Source organism: Lytechinus pictus, chromosome 14 (genome assembly GCF_037042905.1).
Source record: "Lytechinus pictus isolate F3 Inbred chromosome 14, Lp3.0, whole genome shotgun sequence".
NCBI lineage: Eukaryota > Metazoa > Echinodermata > Echinoidea > Temnopleuroida > Toxopneustidae > Lytechinus > Lytechinus pictus.
This window is the reverse complement of record NC_087258.1, coordinates 20,153,035-20,175,693: the sequence shown is the minus strand read 5'-3', so window position 1 is coordinate 20,175,693 and position 22,659 is coordinate 20,153,035. Positions and strand designations below refer to the sequence as shown.

Below are 22,659 nucleotides of genomic sequence, written 5' to 3'. Positions count from 1 at the left end.
TACAGATAGATATTGTAGAACTCTGACCATTATTGAGTGATATGAGCCTTTTAGATGCCTTTTTTGAAAACCCTCTTGGATTTTAGGCATAGTGGACGACTGCATATCAATGTAAGCAGTCCAAACGTATTATTTTAATCATGAAACCATAGTGTGGACACCGAAATCACATCTCCTTGGTGGATTGTAAATGAACTATGTCCATTTTTAAAGTAACAGCATTCATTTTAGACTCCGTTTTTGGAAGCCATCTTGGATTTTCGACATACTGGACCACTGACTATCCTTGTTACTAATTTTCCGACTTTTAAAACAATGGTATAGACATCAAAGTCATATGCCCTTGACGGGTATTACATGAACAATGTCCATTTGTAAATACCAGCGGCTAACTTATACTATTTTTCTAAAGCCACCGTGGACTTTTGGACATACTTGACCACCCATCGTCCTTGTAACTTATCCCAATGTATTGTTTGACCCATTAAACCATGGTATTGGCACAAACATCATATTCCAGGATATTGAACAAACTATGTTGGTTCTTTTTTAATAGCTACATAATTTTTTACTCCATTTTTGGAAGCCATCTTGGATTTTTGAACATACCGGACCACTGACTGTCCTTGTAACTTGTCCCAATGTATTATTTGACTATTGAAACCATGGTCTAGTCACCAAAATCATATCTCCCAGGTGGATATGATATGAGCTATGTCCATTTTAAGTATTAACAGCCATTTTAAACTCAAGAATTTTTTGACACACCAGATCACTGGCTGCCCTTGTAACTTGTCCCGATGTACTACTTCACCATTAAAACCATTGAATATAAATCAAATTAAAGCCACTTAAGTAATATATGAAATGTTGATTTTTTAGCCTACGGCAGCCATTTTGGGCGCCATCTTGGATATTACTGGTATCCTGGAGTGATAATATTCACTCTAATTTTATCAATAAATTTGTTTACCCACTGGACCATGGAAGATGAACTGAAGTAGGATTCTAAGGTGGATAATGAGTGAGTTATATCCATATTCAATGAGTGGCGGCCATCTTGGACGCCATCTTGAAAATAACTACTTTTCCGTATGCGGATTTTGGTAGATTTTTAGTATGTTATTCCTGAGGTCAAATACTACCAGAAACAGTTTAAAAATCATTTGTTGCAATTTGTTCCGGGTCAAACCATATATTGACCCGTCTAATGATGATTTAACCTTTTCACTATCTCTTGTCTTTTGCAAGAGCTTTGCATTTTCACTTGTGAGATCTTCTTGGATAGACTTCCTTAATCTTGCAAGTTTTCTTCTATCTTTTTAAGAGTTCTTCGATGTTTTAAGCAGTTATCTCCTACGATATGAGACGAACTTCGCTATGATTGGACGTAGTCGTTTCTTCCTTTCCTTGAAGTTGACACGATGACTTCATACAAGGTCATTCTTGGTTAGTGTTACTCCTATTTTCCAGCTGGAGAACCTTCAAGTCAGTATCCTCACCCGTCGATTCTTCGATACTGAAGAAGCGTAAGCAGTTACATTGACTGCACTGCTACTGCCTATTGGTTTCATTTTGCAGTTTCTTAATTTTGGCTGTTTTGTTGATCAAGTTTTGACTTCAATTGATTGAGTTATACGATTCCTTTTTATAAAGCACCTCCAACTCCAATATCTTTGCCTCCTGTTTTAAAAGTACAGGTTGAAATTTGCTCAGTTGAGTATCAACATGGTTTGTAACTTATCCCAGGAATCGCTCGTCATTAAGAATATCCTTTATTACAGCAGAGATTAGAGACGCCGCGGTTTCTTTCTTTTCTTTCACACCTCTTCTTCTTCTGCTGGGTTGACCTGCCTCCTTCAATAGATTTTTGCAGATAATGATTGGCGCAATGTGTGTGAGTAGCAGGGTTCAGGTGCAGTGTGCATATTTACAATTAAAAGTCCCCAACTACTCAAATCTGACCAGGTTCCTATCCCATAATGCATCATTCTCAGCGATGTAATCTTGTGATATGGACCCATAAGGATAATGATACAAATTCACTTCTCATCATACCACAATAAGTGTTACAAAGTGGCAAAAAAGTACCTTTGCTCTAAAGAATTTTATTTTTTTCTGAAAGCTAATAGACCAATTAATGTATCCGAAAAGCTGTCCCGAAGGCCGAGGGTATAGGGCTATTTTAAGACTAAATGAGATACGACACAAAGTGGTAATCAGTTCTTCATTATTATCATTATCGTAATCAGGATCAGGGAGATGATGAATCAATTGGGCGTGACATGTGGATTGGTCTCCATGATACTACCAGCGAGGGGAACTTCGAGTGGACCGACCGATCCTCGTTCACCATGAGCATGTGGTCCCCCGGACAGCCCGACAACGCTGGTTCGAGAGAACACTGTGTGGAGACAAGAAGCGCACACGACTTTGGGTGGAACGACAGACCGTGTGATTATGTTTCTCAGTACTTCATGTGCAAGTTACCAGTTTGGTAAACTGAACGGAGACTTCCCACGAGGCCAGGACCTTGGGAACGATTTTTCTCTTTTACTTGGGGGTGTTGATGTAAATTTGACAAGCAAAAAAAAAAGAATTTAACGATTTCTCAATTTTTAACACCTACTAGAATATCAATAAATGTTTCTAGAATTCCAGGGGGATGCTGTCAATAAATGTTTCTTACCGCTTTGGTTTACCTTTAAGAAAAATAAAAACGATCTCCCAAGTCGTTACTGATCGAGTTTGCATTAAACATCTAATTAACAGGAGTTATTATTATTTTTTTTTCTCAAATGCAGATTCGAATTGCAAATTTATGCCATTTTGGTTTCGGGTGAACTTCCTTCTTTTATAATCAAACCTTATTACTATTGAGATGAATTTAAATGTTATCGATTTGATCAATGTTTAATGTGAATAAATGGGAATTAGTATACTGTTCGGGCAGTACTATACAGTACAAATAACATAATATAGCCGGTACGTGAACCTGCATATTCTACATCGCTTTCCCTGTATACCAATTCACTGGTTGCATTGCCATGATTTGTATTTCATTGGAATCTTTAGAGAAGGGCAAAATCAAAAGTTGAATTCGATTTGATAACATCATTATCTTCGGTTATCGTCTCCTTTTATTTTAGGTATCTATTTATTTATTAATTAAAATATCTTTATACAGGATAACAAGCTCCGATTGACCTTTTTTCAGCATGGTCCTGTTAACATAAAATAACAATACAGGGCGTACCACAATTAAAGGATCAAACCCGTTTTCAAAGATATATTTCACATATTTTAATACATTAAAATCAGGAATCGGTGAAATGAGAAAAGTTATCATAGACAACACAATGATACAGTAAAATATGAATTAAAGTGTATTTTATCATTGACACATTAAATAATCCAGCAAAATTTATTCAAGGAAACTACTTAAATTTGAAAGATAAAACATAGAATATTGGATAATGATATTGCATTAAAGTATAACAGTGTTAACAGTAAATATAATTGCTCACATGTAGTTGTTTCTTGCATATTTCTTTGATTTGTTCTTTCCCTTTTTCGCTTGTTTAAAAAATTTTAATCTTATATGATTAGTAAGGTCGATTTTTATTATTTCCTAGAACATAAACATGCAAACTGTAGTCCATGCTTTGCTTCCGTGTTAGTTATGTCGATATTGATATTTTATATAGAAATAAAGTTGAACTAAAACATTCATTTCGTGTAAGCTTTGTAGTGATTTGCAGCATGTTCCCTCTCTCATCTCTCTATTCATCTTTACTGAACTCTTGCTCTGGCTAACATTTATACGAAGGTCACGTGAAAGCCTTGTTTATCTAATTTACGCAAAATAGATGAAAATTTATTTTTACATGACATCTTATAACAAGCATCTTCAAAAAATGCACTTTACGGTCCGGGTTATTTCTGTTGCATGGATCTGAGACGGCAAATAAAGCGATGGTCCGGGCTGAAAATATTTATATCTAAATAAATAGAGTTAAATTCACAAAGCAAAATGCTGAATATTTCATCAAAATCAGATAACAAATAACGAAGTTATCGAATTATAAAGTTTATCAATATTTTGTGAAAACAGTTATATACACATCATCATGAATATTCATTAGGTGGGCTAATGATGTCATATCCCCACTTTCCTTTATCTTATGTTATTACATGAAATCATACATGTGTATATGATGTGTCTCCATTATGATGAAATAAGTTGCCGCAATAAATGACTAATGCGCTTAATCAGTTGTCAATCGAACTGTTTTCGTTCTTGGTAGAAAAATTTTAAATTAGCCTAATTTTATATAATGAAATACAAAAGAACAAGTAAAGGCATGAATAACTATTTCACCGGAATAACGCAGATATTTAAATTCAATATTTTCGTTATTTGCTATCCGATTTTGATCAATTTTTCAGCATTTTGCTCTGTGAATCTTACTTTATTTATTGAGATATGAATATTTCCAGCCTGAACCATCCCTTAAAGGCCGCAGGATGATCAGTTGGAAGGTACATTTTATTGTTGAAAGAGAAATAGTATTTTTCATACTTGTCTTAGATACATGGGGGTATCATGTCTTCTACACACATGCTGTGTGTTTTGCGATTTGTAGACAAACAAATAGAGGTGAAATGTGATTTAAAAAAACCACACAATTTATGACCACAACGGTCATTTCACGGTCTCCCTCTCACGTCCCTGTTTGAACGGTTTATTTCCGATTCGTCCAATTGCCAACTCGTCTACTATCATTTGATCTACCATCAGTTCGTTCACTATCTACATGGTCAAATTGCCAATTCGTCCACTCACCATTTCGTCTAATAACCAGTTAGTCCAATAGCCATTTAGTCCATAACTCCATTTACCATTTGGTCTAAATGGACAAAGTGCAAATTCAATGAAAATGAAATGGACATTAGACCGAATGGTTATGAGGCGAAATGGTGATTAGACAAAGTGACGATTGGACCACATGGTCATTGGACAAAATGGTTGTTAGACGAAATGTTGATGGACGGAATGGCATTAGACTAAATGAAGGTAGACCATGTGGTGAATAGACGAGTTGGCAGTAGACGAAATGGCAATTTACCATTTCAACACCCATGATTGTTATTACTTTATCATTGGTTGCTACTTTAACAATCTTTGGTGTTAAGTTCAAACTCCAGGGTGTTTCAACACCTCATGGCATGCATGGCGTTGTCCTCTATACTAGGAACACCAACTGGGGTCGAAGCTCTTAAAGAAAATAAGGGGGGGGGCATCAACAGTTAAGATGTGAAAAGTATGGATATTTAACATGTGTAAAGGAAAGTGATGATGATGATGATGATGATGATGATGATGATAGTAATGATGATGTTGGTGTTGGTACTAATGATGGTGATGAAGACGATGGTGGTGGTGATGGTGCTGGCCCTGGTGATGATGATGGTGGTGATGATGACGATGATGATGGTGGTGGTGATGATGATGGTGGTGGTTATGATGATGATGATGATGATGATGATGATGATATGGTGGTGTTGGTGTGGTGGTGTCGTATCTAAGGAAAACAGCGCCAGGGGCAAGATAAAATTTGCACCCAGCAATTGACATTACTAAATTTGGCTTTCAAAATATCTGTTGTCTAGATGAACAATGATGAAGTATTTTCCAATTTTTACATCGTTGGCTTTGGTTGTCATTTCATATTGAGGTTTCCCTCTCTCTCTTCGTTTTAAATATATATATATAGATATACACACTTTTGTACACATTTTCCTTATTTTGATTTTCTAATGTGACTCATTCATCCTTCAAATTGACCAAGGTCAGGTCACCCATGGACATTGATGAGACAGAACAAGATATCAAAGATACCTCTCAGTTTAAATAACTGCATAGTTTTTCCCCCCCAAAACAAACTTAACAATGAGCTGTACTCTTAAGAGATAGCATATGATGTGCCAATACTTTCTACTCTGTATCTGAAATTTCCAACCACATATAATGCTAGCACGAAACGTGAGCTTAAATGTTTGACATTCTGACCTGAAAACTTAACATTCCGAGCACTCTATCTAACTATAATCAGGATCGATCGATATGTATCTAACGAAACAATTAATGCGAGTGCGAAGCGCGGAGTAAGAAAACACAAGCATTCTATCCTAGTGCAGAAAAGCGGGGATTCACACTCCAGTATATAACATGGAGCCGAAACTTTTGTTCTATTTAAACAAGTATTCTAGCTCCATCTACGTTCGATTTGCAGCCATTTAAAGGAAAACCATCCATGTTACACCAAACGTCCTCGGTTAGATCGTGGTCTGTTATACTTATCTTATCGCCAATGGGAATTACCGACGCACTATGCATCCACACACAAATATTTTGCCTAAATCCTCATATACAGCACACTAACCGACACACACATACAAGAGAGGCGCCATGATATATTCTTTTTATTTGTGGGGATGTGGACAACACAGTAGGTAACCGAGGACGTTAGGGTTTATAAACTTTTGTTTTGTTTTATTGTAACGTATTCTAGCTCCATCTAAGTTCGGTTTACATCCATTTGAGAGGCAACAAAGAATAACCTTCCATGTTACATCAAACGTCCTCGGTTGGATAGTGTTATGTGATACTTATCCCATGGCCAATGGCAATTTTCGACGCACAAACATACATGCATCCACACACACAAATATTCGCCTATATCCTCATATACAACTCGCTTACCCACACAAACATACTGGAGAGACCCCAGGATATTGCTTTTTTTTTATTTATTTGTAGGGATGTGAGCAAGACGGCAGTTGATGTCATTTTGTTTTCTCAATTGCACAATTAGGTAATTATCATGATGTAGAGTAACGTGACCAAAAATATTCATTTTACACCCTTCTTCTCCTATCATATAGTCTCCCTCTTTCGTTGTTCATTATTTACCTGCAAAAGTGGTAGCCCTCTATCGTCTCCCATGCCATCACTCCCTCATATGCACATTCCCAAACTTATTATTTATATTTTGATTTTTGTATTTTGTTAGAATATTTTAATAGGGTGCCCTTTCAGGAAGAGCTGGTATTAAAAGGGGTTCTAATAAAGGTATCGAAGCAAAATAGGTATATACAAAGTATATTAATATACCAAGTAAATACTACATATATACAAATTAGAATAGAAAAAAAGAATGAAAGTCGGAATCATTAAAAATCTTTAACATAAGAACCATTGACAGTTTAAGATTTGCCGGACATTAGAAGATTTCAGCTTCTTTTTTTGAACTAGAGAGGGTTGTTATGATTTTTAAATGAAGGGGTAATGAATTACACAGTGCTATGATGAGCTAATGAATGAGCATTAATACTATTCGATATTGCATTTTAAGACATCGAGACGTCGTAGGTTGGTGGCAGATCTTGTATTTACTATATGTTTTTCGGATGCTTATCACTGGTAAATCAAATATGATACGATGCTGCCAGCATTCTGGAAGTCAGTGGATAATTAAGCTCCAGGTCGTTTAATCACAAGGGCCCGTATTCCATAAACGAGATAAGCATGCTTAAGTCAAAAATCTAAGCATTTTGTCTTAGTTTTCTGTCTAAGACAAAATTCTTAGCCAAAACGCGTATTCCATAAAGAATTGGCTAAGAATTTTGTCTAAGAATTTGGCTAAGAATTTTCGCGCGACTAAGACAGATTTAGGATGAATGGCTAAGTAACTTTTCTTAAATATGCAGAGTCTGTATTTCATAAATTATACATGGCTAAGAATTTTGCCCTAACTTTAAGACAGTTGTGAGTTGTCTTAATTGCTTTAAGACAACGTTTAAATCCAACAAATCATGGCCATTTTTTTTTAGAATTTATACCTATATTGCATTTCGAGCTACTTCCTCAGTTTTTAACCGATTTTCATGAAATTTGGAACACACATTGGTCTTAAGGTAAGGAGGTGTAAGAATTTTTTTTTTGCTTTTTCAGAAATTGTGTTGCCATGGTAACAGTATATTATGGCCAAAATTTAAAATTTAGATTACTTCATCGGTTTTCTACCAATTCTCATGAAAGTTGGCTCACACATTGGATTTGAGGAAAAGATGTGCAAGACACAATTTTGCATGTGTCGGAAATTGTGTTGCCATGGTAACAGTATATTATGGCAAAAATTATGTATAAATCTTGCTATTCCAACTACTTCCTCAGTTTTTAACCAATTCTCATGAAATGTGGCACAAACATTAGTCTTGATGTGAAGATGTGCAAAACATATTTTATGCCTATATACAAAAATTGCATTGCCATGGTAACAACATATTAAATAATGAAAATTAGGTGAAAAATTTGTGGTTTTAACAAGTTTACAATATTTCAACCACTTCTCATGATGTTTGCCACAGACATAAGTCTTGAGGTAAAGATGTGCAAGACACATTTTCGCATGTGTCGGAAATTGTGTTGCCATGGTAACGGTATATTAGGGCAAAAATTATGTAAAAATCTTGCAGTACGTTCCAACGACTTCTTCAGTTTTTAATCAATTATCATGAAATGTGGCACAAACGTTAGTCTTGATGTGAAGATGTGCAAAGTATATTTTATGCCTTTATAAAAAATTGCGTTGCCATGGCAACAAATAAAATAACAAAAACTAGATGAAAATCTTGTAATTTGAATTACTTTATCAGTTTTCAACTGGTCAATTCTCCTAAAATGTTGGCGCACACAATAGTCTTGAGTTGAAGATGTCTAAGATATACTTTTGCCTGTATCAGAATTCGTGTTGCTATGGTAACAACATATTATATAAAGAAATTAGGTGAAAATCTTGTGGTTTGAATCCCTTTATTAGTTTTACCAATTCTTATAAAAGTTGGCTCACACATTGATTTTGAGGTGTAGATCTGCAAGATATATATTTGAAAATTTGTTGCCATGGTAACAGCATATCAGATCAACAAATGTGTAAACAGCATGATGTGTATTGAACTACTTCTTCATTTTATGACATTGGCCTATATGTCCATGAAATGTAGGTTTTGAGCTAAAATAATCTGCAAGACACATTTCCTCATTCATCAAATTATGTGTTTGTATGATAACTACATGTATACGCCAAAAAAGATTAAGACAATGGTCAATGCTAACTTTTGTTTGGCTACATAGAGAACTACATGTAGCTGAGGGCTTAGTTCTAGTTTTTTTTTTTTTTTTTTTTTTTTTTTGGGGGGGGGGGGCTAGACCTCAAGATTTCGAACTACAGCCCCTAGTTTAGATCTAAGCCTAGATCAAGATTCTTTAGTCCTAGAAATAACCCAATGCTAGATCCCTAGCCTACTTCCTTTCTCAGGCCTAACGTTAGATGAGTAGAACTAGACTAGATCTAGCCTACATTTACTATTTTTAGATCTAGAATCTACATTGAGATAGAGTCTACAAGTCTCTAGATCTACACCTATTACTATGACCCTATGTACACCTAGATTGGTATAGTTCTAGATCTAGATAGGGTCTAACTTTTAGTCTAAGTGAGTAAGTCATTTAGTCTAGATCTAGGCCTAGGTTAGAGATTTCTAGATCAAACAGTAGACTAGATCAGCCAGTCCTAACGTTAGGGCTACCGGATAGGCTAGAAATAAAATCTAGAATGAATAGAAGAAAGCACAGGCTAGGCCGCCTAGGCCCTAGATCTAAATTCTTATATAAATCTAGGCCCTAGTCTAGACTGAGCTGTTGCCAGTGTTGGTCTAGGTTTAGGCCTGTTTTCTAGTCCTGGAAACCTAGATCTAAACAAGTCCTCAAAATGTATAAAATAAAAACTCCAAACAAACAGATGGACCTAAAGCAGGAGTAGATCTAGATAGATGTCTAGACTACTACTAGGACTAGATCTAACTTTAGGCATAGTTGGCAAGCAATGCATAGCGATATATCTAGCACTGTTGACAGGAATAACCGTCGTTTCTGGGGATTTATTTAAAAGTTTCTGACATTTACTGTCATATCACATTGGTGAGACTAGGCCAACGTAACATTAGACTGTTTAGTGTCGTACTCGTAATACTAAAATAGCGGAACAACCAAAATACAGTCGGAGACTGAAGCTTTTGGTCTAAGTCAGATCTATTCTAGACCTACATGTAGATCTAGATAGATCTAGGCCTATCCCTGTCTTAAGGCTAAGCCAGCTAGGCTAAGTCCTGCATGTTCTAGGCCTAGACCAATACTAATATAGGTCTATCGTTAGATCTAGGCCTAGTATGTAGCTTCAGTCTCAGTTGCTCCACTACGGCACTAGACTAACAAAGTTACGTTTTGCTTCAGCCTTCAGGAAAGTAAAAAGTAAAAACAATGTTCAATTCTCCTCCAAACAGACGGATATTAGTTGTAGATCTTGGGCCTAGGCTAGATCTAGGCCTAATGTTAGACCCAAGACTAGTCTCAAAAGTTACAAATGTTTTCCCTTAGACCTAGGCCTAGGTCTACTTCAACTGAAGTAGAATAAAGATGTCGAGAGGAATCTACCCTATCCCATTTAGATTTTGACAAACAATACATGAAAAGTAATGAATGGGACTGATACATAAAAAACTGTGCAAGTCACTCGGTTTGGGATTGAAATGTTTTGGTAATTAACAAAATATAGAATACTCTGAATAAAGAATTCTTACCATATATGGGTGATGAATGCTCTTCTTTTACTACAATAGTTGTAATTAGTTTCAATAAAATCAAACTTGTTAAGAAAAAACAACTTCAATGACATTTTTGCTATTTTGTTGCAGTCACCCCTGCAGCAGTTTTGAAGGTCATAGAATTTGACTTTGAGACTTTGGCTTAGCCATATCGTCTGACTTGAGACAAATGTCTTAAAGTTTATAGAATATCGTTAGGGAAGATTTCTTAGACAAGCAAAATGCTAAGACAAATTGCTAAGACTTAAGCAAAAAGCTTATCTCGTTTATGGAATACGGGCCAAGGTCCTGGGTTTAGCATTGGGACATGGTGGCTTAGTGGTACAGCGCCCGCCTCGTGAATGGGAGGTCGCGGTTTCGAACCCCGACCGATTCATACCAAAGACTTAAAAATGGGACCTTCTGCTTTCTTGTCAGGCACTCGACGTTCAAAAATAGAGGAGGGTGATCGAACGGTTCATACACTGCAAAAACTCCAGTGTTGATTTAACACCAGCTCGGAATTTATATATGTCCACATCAGAGAAGTATTGAAACAACACCAGGGTTCCGTAACACAAAGGTTAGCGATTCATCGCTAAATGAAATGGCCTACAAAGATCGTTCTTGCATGCGCATTTTGCTCAGTAGACTGACTAGGAACCAATCAGAGTTGTTCTTTCAAATTAGTGATTCATCGCTGATATTTGTGTTACGGAGCCCAGTTTGGAATCAAACCGTTGCTGTTTTAATACTAATTGGTGTTGTATAATTATCTTTCTGGTGTTAGACCAAAACGAAACTGGCGTTGTTTAACACTTCTCTGGAGTGGACATATATAGATTCCGGGCTGTTGTTGAATCAACACCGGAGTTTTTGCAGTGTAATTAATAGCTTAATTGGCTTCCCTGGGTTAAGGATTATCATTATTAGCATGCTAATGGTTTTGATTTTATTATAACACTTGAGTTGATTGACAAGACGTGCAATTTCAATTTGCCGCTCTCACCTCAGGTGGTGTCAATTTTCTCAATCAAATAATAAGTTATATTGAATATGTATTGAATAGGTTACAATGTCAAAGTATTTTTTTATTTCTATTTCCTGTCTACTTTCTTAAATCTCTCTTTTCCCTTCCCTTCCCTTTCTTATTCTTTTTTAATTTTACATCTCAAATATTTATAGGGGATCGCCTTGCATTCCTCCTTTTCGCAGTGCTGCCCCTAAAAAATAGTGTAAATTGCCAATTTGTCCACACACCACATGGTCTAACTGCATTTCTGTCCATCAACATTCGTCTTTCGTCTAACAACCATTGGTCCAATCATCACTTCGCGGCGAATCACCTGTTCGTCTATGACCATTTCGTCTCGTAACCAGTTGGTCTAATAGTCGCTTTATTTTCATTCACTTTGCCCAATTAACACTTAGTCTAATTACACCGAATGGTAGACCTATATGGACTAAACGGCTATTGGACCAACTGGTTATTAGATGAAATGGCGAGTGGACGAAATGGCAATTAGACCCTGTGGATATTGGACGAACTGATGGTAAGCCAAATGATAGCAGACTAGTTGGCAATTGGACGAATTGGCACTGGACCAAATAAAAATATACCAAAAATAGTGGGCGCCTGACAGTGCGGATGGCTGTGAAGCATTTGGAGATAGGAAAAGTAAACATGAAATGAGCACGACTGGCTAGATTCTGGTGGATAATTATAATTTGTAAGCACTTATACCTTGAGCTCTCACAACCAATCAAAATCTCATTGTCCTATGCCAACCCTGACATTAACAAACGGATAATGGTCACTTACAGCACAGTCATTACATCAATTCACGCAAGGTCAGGTCCCGACGTAACACATTAAAGATGTAAATCTACCATTACTAAGGGTTTTAATTGTTACTTAACCTATCTATGGATACCAACAACAAACAAAACATGACAGAAAAGGGTCGATTTCATTATTGTTTGTGACCCCATTTCTTTTATCAACACCGGGTAGGCAGTGTTACCAAAAAATAATAGCCACTTTTCGCAACCTTGTGTACGGCAACATTAGATATGCGGCTCGTGTGCAAAATTCTTGTTAATACTACATGTATGTTATACAAAGGCATGTCGAAATCAACGCATGCAACCAGTGGTGTACCTAGGATTTTCCAGGATTTTCGTCAGGGGGGGGGGCAAAAAGGTCTTTCAAGCTCTTAAGGGGGGCAGGGATACATGCATGGGTGGTGGCTCGTCGGGGGGGGGGGGTAGACTGCCACCCTGCCCCCCCCCCCGTAGGTACGCTATAGTGCATGCAGCACCATGCATGCCATTCGCACGTTGTGAGATGAGAAAATCCCGTGCTTTCACGTACGTACGAATACTCATCACAACATGCCCGCCTGACCTCGGGACTCCGGCCGCTGGGCTGGAGACGTCATGAGAAGCGCTTGGCTTACATGGTGCAGGGAAGTGTTATAACACTTCCCTGCATGGTGTATTATGACACTGATAAGAAAGCGGTTCTTCAAACAAATCGAGTACATATTAAGTGAGAAAAAACTTACTGAATTAAGGCTTAGGTTTATCATTACTGTCCATCGAATTGATCTATTGCGTCTAACGTGGATTATTAGATCGCTGGCAATCAAATCCGTTGGTCATATTCACCTCTCCATGCAGCTTAACCATTTCGCATGCGTTGATATCTGCACAACAAGGTGCGTCTGTAAAGTCCACCGCACACCTTAAGGCCACCGCACACCTTACGACCCGACCGGTCGCCGACTGGCTTGCGACTGAGGGGAGATGAATCGCAAGGCAGTCATCACGAACGTAGAGGGCAGCAACACAAGCGTGTTTCTCTCAGGAAGGTCAACTCGATACGCGCATGCAGCTGAGCTGTGCGCATATTTTATTGTTCATGCCAACGAAATCAAATGCCGATCCAATACAACAACAAATTACTAGCGATCAAAAAACGAATATGAAAGAATATGACTACAACGAATATGATGTTACGATACTGCAACAAATAACAATCAGAAATTTAGTTTGAATTTCCTTTTTTTTTTATTACATGAAATAAATTATGTACTTAAACAAAATTAAAACAAAATATCTTACAACAATCACTTGAGGTCGGTTCTGGTGTTATTCCAAATTTATGATCCAAATGATAGTATCCCAGTTGGCTGGCGAAAACTCTGTTTACAAAGATGGTGACGATGAAACTGATGTTGAAGCACGATGAATAATGAGAGTCACTGTAACGAGTTGAAATGTCCGTGAAGACGATGATGATGATTAACGGTCAAATTCAGGGTTGAAAAGCGTTCATTAATCAGGTTGATGATGTTGATGATCTCGATGAGAACTGAGAATTCCTCTCTCAAAATAACTGCAAACAGTTCATTGATGGCGTGCAAATAATTCCACAGAAGATAAATATTCCAGGTGGAAATAAACTCTGCTCTGACATAAAGTCTGGCGTGAAACTCCGAGTTCTGATCTGATATGATGAAGTGATCTGATATGATCAAGTGATCTCATATGATGTGATGAAGTCCTTGTAGAAACTGCAGCTTATATATGCACATTTTAGCTATTCTAGATTATTCTAGTATTCACTATTCTAGAGGCTTCCATATAGTATTCACTATTATGGAAGGTTCTAGTATTGTCTTTAAAAACATTCCTGAATGACCTCAATGAAATCAACGCATAGCTAATCCTATTGTGTATTTCCACTACCAATACAAGACTATTATAAAGCAATCTCTATTGTTTAGCAGTATGTATTGTCTCTCTTGGGACATACCAGAGATAACAAAGATTATTCAAAGATTACTCATGTGTAACACAGCTGTACTATAGAGCCTTCTGGAACATTCTTAATCATTCCAAAATATTCTTAAAGAGGAAATAACTAAATGAATGAATGAAATTGCTCTTACAATTCTTCTTATATGTAACACCTCCCCCACCGGGAAAAAGAAAGCTTTACCGTAGTAAAGGTTTCTTTAAGATTACTTTTTTTTTTCTTTAACTGTTCAAAGTCATCTTGATAAATTGTTTACAGTTATCGTGTACAAAGGTAAGGTGTGCGGTGGCCTTTACGACCCGACTGGTCTGCGACTCACTGGCTTGCGACTGAGTGGGGGAGATGTGACGTCACAGATCTTGCAAGTTTGATAGTTGCAGACCGGTCAGAGACAAGTCGCAGGGAAAATCGGAAGGATTTGACATGTCGAATCCTTATGACTGGATCGCAAGCTCAATCCAACTTCCAGCCAATCAGACAGCAGAGTTTTACGACTCGTAAATGATAAACAACCCGCATACGCAGTCGTAAGCGCATTTTCTCAGGTGTTATGGCAAAAAGCAAAAAGCGCATGCGTGAGTCGCAGACAGCCTTGTACGTAGTCGGATCGCAAGATGTGCGGTGTCGAGGCTTATGACCACCTTGCGATTCATCTCCCCTCATTCAGTCGCAAGCCAGTCCCCGACCAGTCGGGTCGCAAGGTGTGCGGTGGCCTTAAACGATCCTGATTTTTTGTCCTACACAAAGGTCAAGCAATATGTGAAGGACATAATTATGTCCCGTGGGTATTATGTTTTACTTTCCCCCGAAATGGGGGAATAAATTTCAAATTCTGGGGGAGGGGGACGGGGCAATTCCATTGACGAGTGAATACCATTTCATTGTCTGTTACTCCTTCTTTACTTGTTTCTAAAACTAATGAATCACTGGAAAATGGTAAATGATTAAAAGTACAAACAAAATTGTATTTATGCATATATTATGCAAATAAGCTTATCACATGATCCTACATGTAATTGAATACCAATTGGTAAGTTGTCCCAATTGAAACGAATTGGTTATTTGTCCCAGTTGAACCAAATTGGCTATTGGTCCCAACTAAAACCAATTCGGAGACCAAGTGGCCTAGTTGGTCCAATTAAAACGAGTCAGAAACCAATTGAGCATTTGCAGGGTCCAATTATAATTACATTGGGGATCAATTAAAGACCCATTTAAGACACATTGGGACCAATTGGCCCCATTAGACAACAGTTGGTGTTCAATTGGTCCCCTATTGAATTATAATGGGGGCAGTTAAGACCAATTGGACCCTACAATGGGACCTCAATCATGTCAACTGGTATCTAATGTGTACACATTGGACCTATTGAAACCCACTGATACGAATTGAGTCCAAATTGAAACCAAATTAAAATTCAATTGGGTGTTCAATGGGTTTCAGTTGGAATTTTGTCCTGAGGGAGTTTAAGGAGCCCTTTGCTGCAAAGGTCGGGTTATACGCGACTGCCCGACCGGACGCGATGTGATGACACAGTTAAGCCTCAAGTGCGTACAAATGGATCCTTACTGCGTTGCCGCACATTGACGCAGGATATTTTGAAAGCCTTTTCGAAAAGCCCGATCCCTGAAACCATACAATAAGGGATGAACAATCAAACCGATCGTATGCCAAACAAGAAAGCAATGAGTATACACCGTAAATGTTAGAGGTGACACGTACGTTGTAAGCCGCAAAACGAGATACACAGAAAAGGGAAACGAGAAGATGATGAAGAGTGACGCGACAAGTAAAATCGTTTTAAGTGCTTTCAACCGGTCATATTGACGAGGAGGTTGTTCTTGCTGGACACCTATCACCTCTCTCTGAATCGCAATTTTTCTCGCTTGCTTCATCGCGATTCGAAGAATTAAAATATTGGTAACAGGTAGCACGACAATTAAGACCACGATTACGCATAAAACTATCCATCCGAAGGTTAAAGTCGTTGATCCAGAATAGGGCATTCCGCATATTGTTGTATTGTGATCCGGGATCGTCGTGTTTGTTTGAAGATCTTTGAATAATTCAACATATCGTACGCTGTTAAGCAACGTACTGAGAATCCAGAAACATCCCAATGCGATTGCTATGCGTCTTAGCGTCACTATCTGAACATAGCGTAACGGTTTTGTAACAGCTATGTATCGATCAGCAGTCAACGCTACGATGTGCAAAAATGAAACACCTGCAGTTATTTGCAGGGCTAAATAATACAAAGTATCTCCATCAGCTGTGCACGCTTCTTTTATCTTGAATACAACTCCGTACGTATAAAGCGGAAGTCCAACAACGACATCTACGAGATTTGAAAAGGCAAGACTCGCAACGATGACATTCGTTGGTGTATGGAGGCTGTGATTCCTGTAAACTATCAGAATCAACAGTGCGTTGCTGACGATGATGAAAGGGAAAAGTGGAGAAATACACACCATCAGTATTTTGCCAGCAAACTGGTGATTAACGAAAAAAGCTGGGTCCAAAACGCTCATTATGATGATACCTGTAATGCCTAGCTGTTACAGCAGTCATGGTGAAAACTTCAACGGACGACCTTCATCTGACCTTGCTCCTACCACGCTAAGACAAGAATATTCATTGCAGAATTATAATATGATTAACTTGTCAGTTTGAAGATTCCGATAATCTATCTAGAGTATTTCTTTAATTGAAGGGTATACTATTTACTGAGGCCAATGCCAGAATAAGAAAACATGTCTGGAGAAAATTCATTCCTGGTCGTGCAGATGCAGCCTGGGCTGTGCATGGCCTGATCTTCAAGTCACACTGTTTTGCTTGTCATTAGAAATCAACTGTCCTATTTGCCACTTTCATTCTGAACACGCAAAAGTCGACGATTGAACCCACACAGAGAGCTCCTAAGTTCAGCATATCTGGCATGTGTAGATTGGTATAGTCAATTTCACGGTCAAGAATAAATTTCTCAAGCAACCGACGAGGAGAATGTCCGACTCTGGCCTGGGTCATTGCAAAGTTGTCACCACGTTGGACACATTCTGCTTTATAACGATTTTATTCTGTGGCGTTTGATGTTGACAAATTATGTCAGGGAATATCCAAGTCTGCTTGTGTTTGGTTGCTTCAAATAATATCTAAAGCCATGCAGGCTTTTTCATTTCAAGCTGCTAGATCAGAGCAATAGCAATAGGTCTAGATGAAGAAAATATACCATGCTTGATATGAAAATGGGACAAGCAAGGCCAAAAGGAACCAAAGAGTCGCGGTACCTGATCAGCGGTACATGGGAGAAGAATGGTATAGATATTAGCTCGCTCCTACTGGTAATGGCGTGACAAATGCACACAGCAGAACCAATCATTATTACCAAGTTCGTGATGAAGAATTTGCCATTCAGGCGTTGTCCCTGGCTATCTTGTGCATAATTTTATGGTAAATTACGCCAATCAAATAACCAACGATGAATGATTTTTAATGGAATAGGATTCTACTCTGACTAATAAAAAAAAAATCCAAAAAGTCAAAATTGGGTCAGTACTTATAATGGCGTGACCAGTGCTCTTCGCAGCATCATTTTTTTATTACCGAGTTCGTGATGAAGAATCGGCAGTTTAGATGTCGCCCCGGTTGATTTAGGAAATCATGTCAATAACAAGTCAATCAAACGGCCAATTAAAACGATGGCCGATTCTTATTGGAATTGGATTCTAAACTGATCACTTACATGACTTACGAACAATACGTTTCACCCGGGTACTCTATTTTTCCAACTTGCCTGTCTCCTCTCTTTCTCTCCCTCTCTTCTCCTCACGATCCCAGCTATCCATGAGGGGAGGAGTCTGTACGCCTATTTTTTTTATCATGCATGAATGAACATAAAATTGGCATGAATAATTTTATCAATCTATGAATAATGATGCAAGGTGAACGCAACCACATAACCAAAAAAATGAAGAAAGGAATTGTATATAATGCGTGTGTCAGTTTTAACGCCAGTCTTGAGTCCTTTTTACTGTGTAGTGTTTTATACATAAGAAGAATTGTCAGAGAAATTACATTCATTCATTTAAATTTTCTAAGGAAAATGCAATGAAAGAATATTCCAAAAAAGTCTCATGCTGCTTTCACACATGGGGTAATTTTTATTATCAGTTTCGGTAATTTATTTTGATGGAATGACTAACAGTTTGTAAATTTCTAGTTCAAGCGCGCTGCAGTTTTATAACAAACACAAGCTCAAAGATCAGCTTTCAGCTTTTGTGATTTAGGGTGAGATGACGAGACATATTGTGTTTCATCTCGTATTGTAGCATGACTTGCAATCTGTCAATTACGCCCTAAAAAATCCATAGGCCATCATCACAGGCTCGCTGGCAGGTTCAACATCATTTATAATCGTGAAAGTCGCATCAAAGACGAATACCCTCCTTTGTTCCAAAGGATGGGTCTGACGAAAAATCGTCCATCAGTGATCATCAAATTGGCTTGCTAGTTATTAGAGACGCAACATTCGTCAAATCGAGTTACTTATTCAAGTAACAGCAATGCAGGCTATTGACAGGTTTTCGCTGCATACGATCAAAGGATGCTTGTCATCAAAGTCAGTATCTTGCAAGAACACCAGACATGGAGACACGAAACGTTTTTGCAATATATTTATGAAATAAACTCATACAACGAAATAACTTCGAGTGTGGGATTGTGCCATCACATTGGGTTACCCCTTCTGGTCGAGCAATCGCGTAACCCGACCATTCGAAGAAAAAAAAGGGCCACCTAAATTCCTCAACGGTTTGGTCCAGTTTACCCGACCCTTTGTATATTTGACTTACAATTTAATATAAAAAACATCGGGTAAATTGAATCCCAACATTCACATATATGAGTGATAATTTTCACAAAGTGTCGGGTAAACAGGACCCGACTCTCGGGAATTTAGGGAGCCCTTTTCTGCAATGTGCTGATTACGCGATTGTCCGACCGGACGCGATAACCCGATGTAATATGGCAAAATAAGACTCGAGTGTGTGCGAATGGATTATTACTACGGTGCCCTACATTGACGAAAGATATTTTGAAAGCCTTTTCGAAAAGCCCGCTCCCTGAAACCATATAATAAGGGATTGCCAATCAAACTGATCGCATGCCACACAAGAAAGCAATTACAATATACAGAAAATGTTAGAGGTGACATGAACGTCGTAAGCCACAAACCGATATACAGAGGAAAGGGAAACCAGAAGATGACGAAGAGTGACACAACAAGCGATACTGTTTTTAATGCCTTCAACCGGTCATCTTGAGCAGGGGGTTGATCTTGGTGGATACCTATCACCACTCTCTGAATTGCAATTTTTCTCGCTTGCTTCATCGCAATGCGAAGTAGCAAAATATTGATAACAGGTAGCGCGACAATCAAGACCATGATTACGCAAAAAAGCAGCCATCCGAAGGTTACACTCGTTGATCCAGAATAGGGCATACCACATATTGTTTTATTGCCATCCAGGATTGTAGAGTTTGTTTGAAGTTTTAATCCAACATATCGAACGCTGTTCAGCAACGTACTGAGAATCCAGAGAGATCCCAATGCGATTGCAATGCGCCTAAGCGTCACTATCTGAACATAGCGTAACGGTTTTGTAACAGCTATGTATCGATCAGCAGTCAACGCTACGATGTGGCAAAACGAAACACCTGCTATTATTTGCAGGGGCAAATAATACAGAGTATCTCTATCACCTGTGCACGCCTCTTCTATCTTAAATACAACTCCATACGTATTCAGCGGAAGTCCGACAAGGGCGTCAAGGAGAGTTGAAAAGGCGAGACTCGCAACGATGATATTCGTTGGTGTACGGAGGCTGTGATTCCTGTAAACTATCAAAATCAACAATGCGTTGCTGACGATGATTAATGGGAAAAGTGGAGAAATGCACGCCATGAGTATTTTGCCAGCAAACTGGTGATTAACGAAAACAGCTTGGTCCATAACTTCGCCCATTTTGATGACACCCGTTACATAATTTAATGGTAAAGACCTCTACGGAATTTCCTGCATCTGTCAAACTATGACATCAATATTAATTGGAGAATGATAAGATGATAAACTCAGTTTAAAGATTCCTATGGAGTTTCTTTACCAGATGAACTGATACCAATACCAGAATGAGAATATGTCCAGAAGAGAAGCAGTAACAGTTATGGTTGTGTAGATGCATTGGTGTTCTGTAAAGATCATCAGGCTGTGCATAACATGGCTTGCTTGCTCACCAAGTTACGCTGCTCTATATGTCATTAGAAATCAATTCACAGGTCGTGTGGTCCTTTGGTTAGAGCATTGGACTCATAATCGCAAGGTTGTGAGTTCGAATCCCCACTCTGCCATTGTCTCCACTTTGATAAACAGGCCCGAGAGTAATATCTGTCGTCTATAATGTCAGCATTATGACTGGTAAATCTAGACGTAAAATGTTTCCTAGGTAATTGGTTATATACCAGCTTGGCGTTTACCAGCAACAACGCTGTCCTGTCGAGTTCTACGGGAGTTACTATAATCAGAAATAAAAACAGAATTGTCCAACATTTACCACTCTCCTGTAAGAAGTATGAATTGAATACGGAAATGTCGATAATTGACACTGTACATCGAGACCCATGCAAGTTTAGCACATCTGTCATATTTGAAATGGTTTAGGCAACATTGCGGTTAAGAATGAATTTCTCAGGCAACCTAGCTACGAGAAGAATTTATTAAACTGGGTAACATTGCAAATTTGTCACGACTTTGTAGACAGTCTGCTTCATGACGATATTAATTTGTAGCGTTTAATCTTAACAATTTTGTTTAGGAAATATCAAAGTCTGCTCGTGTTTGATTGTCTCAAATAATCTCCAAAGTCATTCAGGTTTTTCCAATTCAAGCTGCTAGATCAGAGCAATAGCAATACGTCGAGATGAAGAAAATATACCAGACTTGACACATCCTATCAACCATGTCGATACAGAAGGACAAACAAGGCCAAAAGGAATCAATGAGGCGCGGAACCTTATTCGTGGTAGACGGGAGAAGAATTGCCAAGAAACCAAAGTATTGGCTAGCTCCTACTCGTAATGGCGTGACAAGTGCACCCAGCAGAATCAATCTTTATTACTGAGTTCGTGATGAAGAATGAACAGTCTAGACGTTTTCCCTGTCGAGTTTGTATAATTATGTCAACATTCAAGCAACCAATTGAAACGATGAACGATTCTTATTGGATTATATTTTAATCTGACTGCTAATTTCAAATACGTTTCAACCGTTTTATCTTCTTTTCCTTCTTGCCTTTCTCTCCCCCCCCCCCCTCTCTCTCTCTCTCACTCTCTACACTGCCTCATGATCCCAGTTATCCCCGATGAAAGGGTCTCGATCACTGAATGTTTAGCATGCATAAGACTCAACGGAAAATGAAGAACTGTATTATTATAAGCGTGTGTACCTTACACATACATACATATATATATATATATATATATATATATATATATATATATATATATATATATATATATATATATACATATATATATATACTTGAATAGTCTGTGTCCTTTACAGGTATACTGTGTATTTTGCTTTGAAAAATGCACGGAAATCGTGCATTCTTCTGTCATCTCCATAAGATGTAACCCAGAGAGCTCCCGCCCGCGCAGCGGGCGGGAGCCCAGAAGCTTACCGTGTATTTGACCATATTCACCGGACTAGGGTGATTTATGGTTTAAATATTTCTCCAAATGAATTGTGAAAACAGAAAGTATACAATTACCACGATTATATGGATGAAGGTCTAACAAGTGGCAGTTTCCTGACATCTGGGAACAGACTGGAACCTCAAAAAAACGAAAAGTTCTCTCCTTCTACCCCCGTTTCGATCGGCCATTTTTGTTAAAAATCGTAACAAAATGGCCGATCGAGACTGGGGTAGAGGAGAGAACTTTTCGTTTTTTTGAGGTTCCAGTCTGTGCCCAGATGTCAGGAAACTGCCACTCGTTAGACCTTCATCCATATAATCGTGGTAATTGTATACTTTCTGTTTTCACAATTCATTTGGAGAAATATTTAGACCAT

The 22,659-nt window shown here is 38.1% G+C and overlaps 2 protein-coding genes across 2 annotated transcripts; both read right to left on the bottom strand.

Annotated features, from left to right (window-relative positions):
* Positions 1 to 16,096: 16,096 nt before the first annotated feature.
* LOC129275713 (neuromedin-U receptor 1-like) lies at positions 16,097 to 17,062 on the bottom strand. Its single transcript, XM_054912208.2, has one exon. It carries the CDS (start codon positions 17,060 to 17,062, stop codon positions 16,097 to 16,099), a length of 966 nt encoding a protein of 321 aa, XP_054768183.2.
* A 2,531-nt stretch (positions 17,063 to 19,593) lies between these two features.
* Positions 19,594 to 20,553, bottom strand: LOC129275714 (melanocyte-stimulating hormone receptor-like). Its single transcript, XM_054912209.2, has one exon. It carries the CDS (start codon positions 20,551 to 20,553, stop codon positions 19,594 to 19,596), a length of 960 nt encoding a protein of 319 aa, XP_054768184.2.
* Positions 20,554 to 22,659: the final 2,106 nt, after the last annotated feature.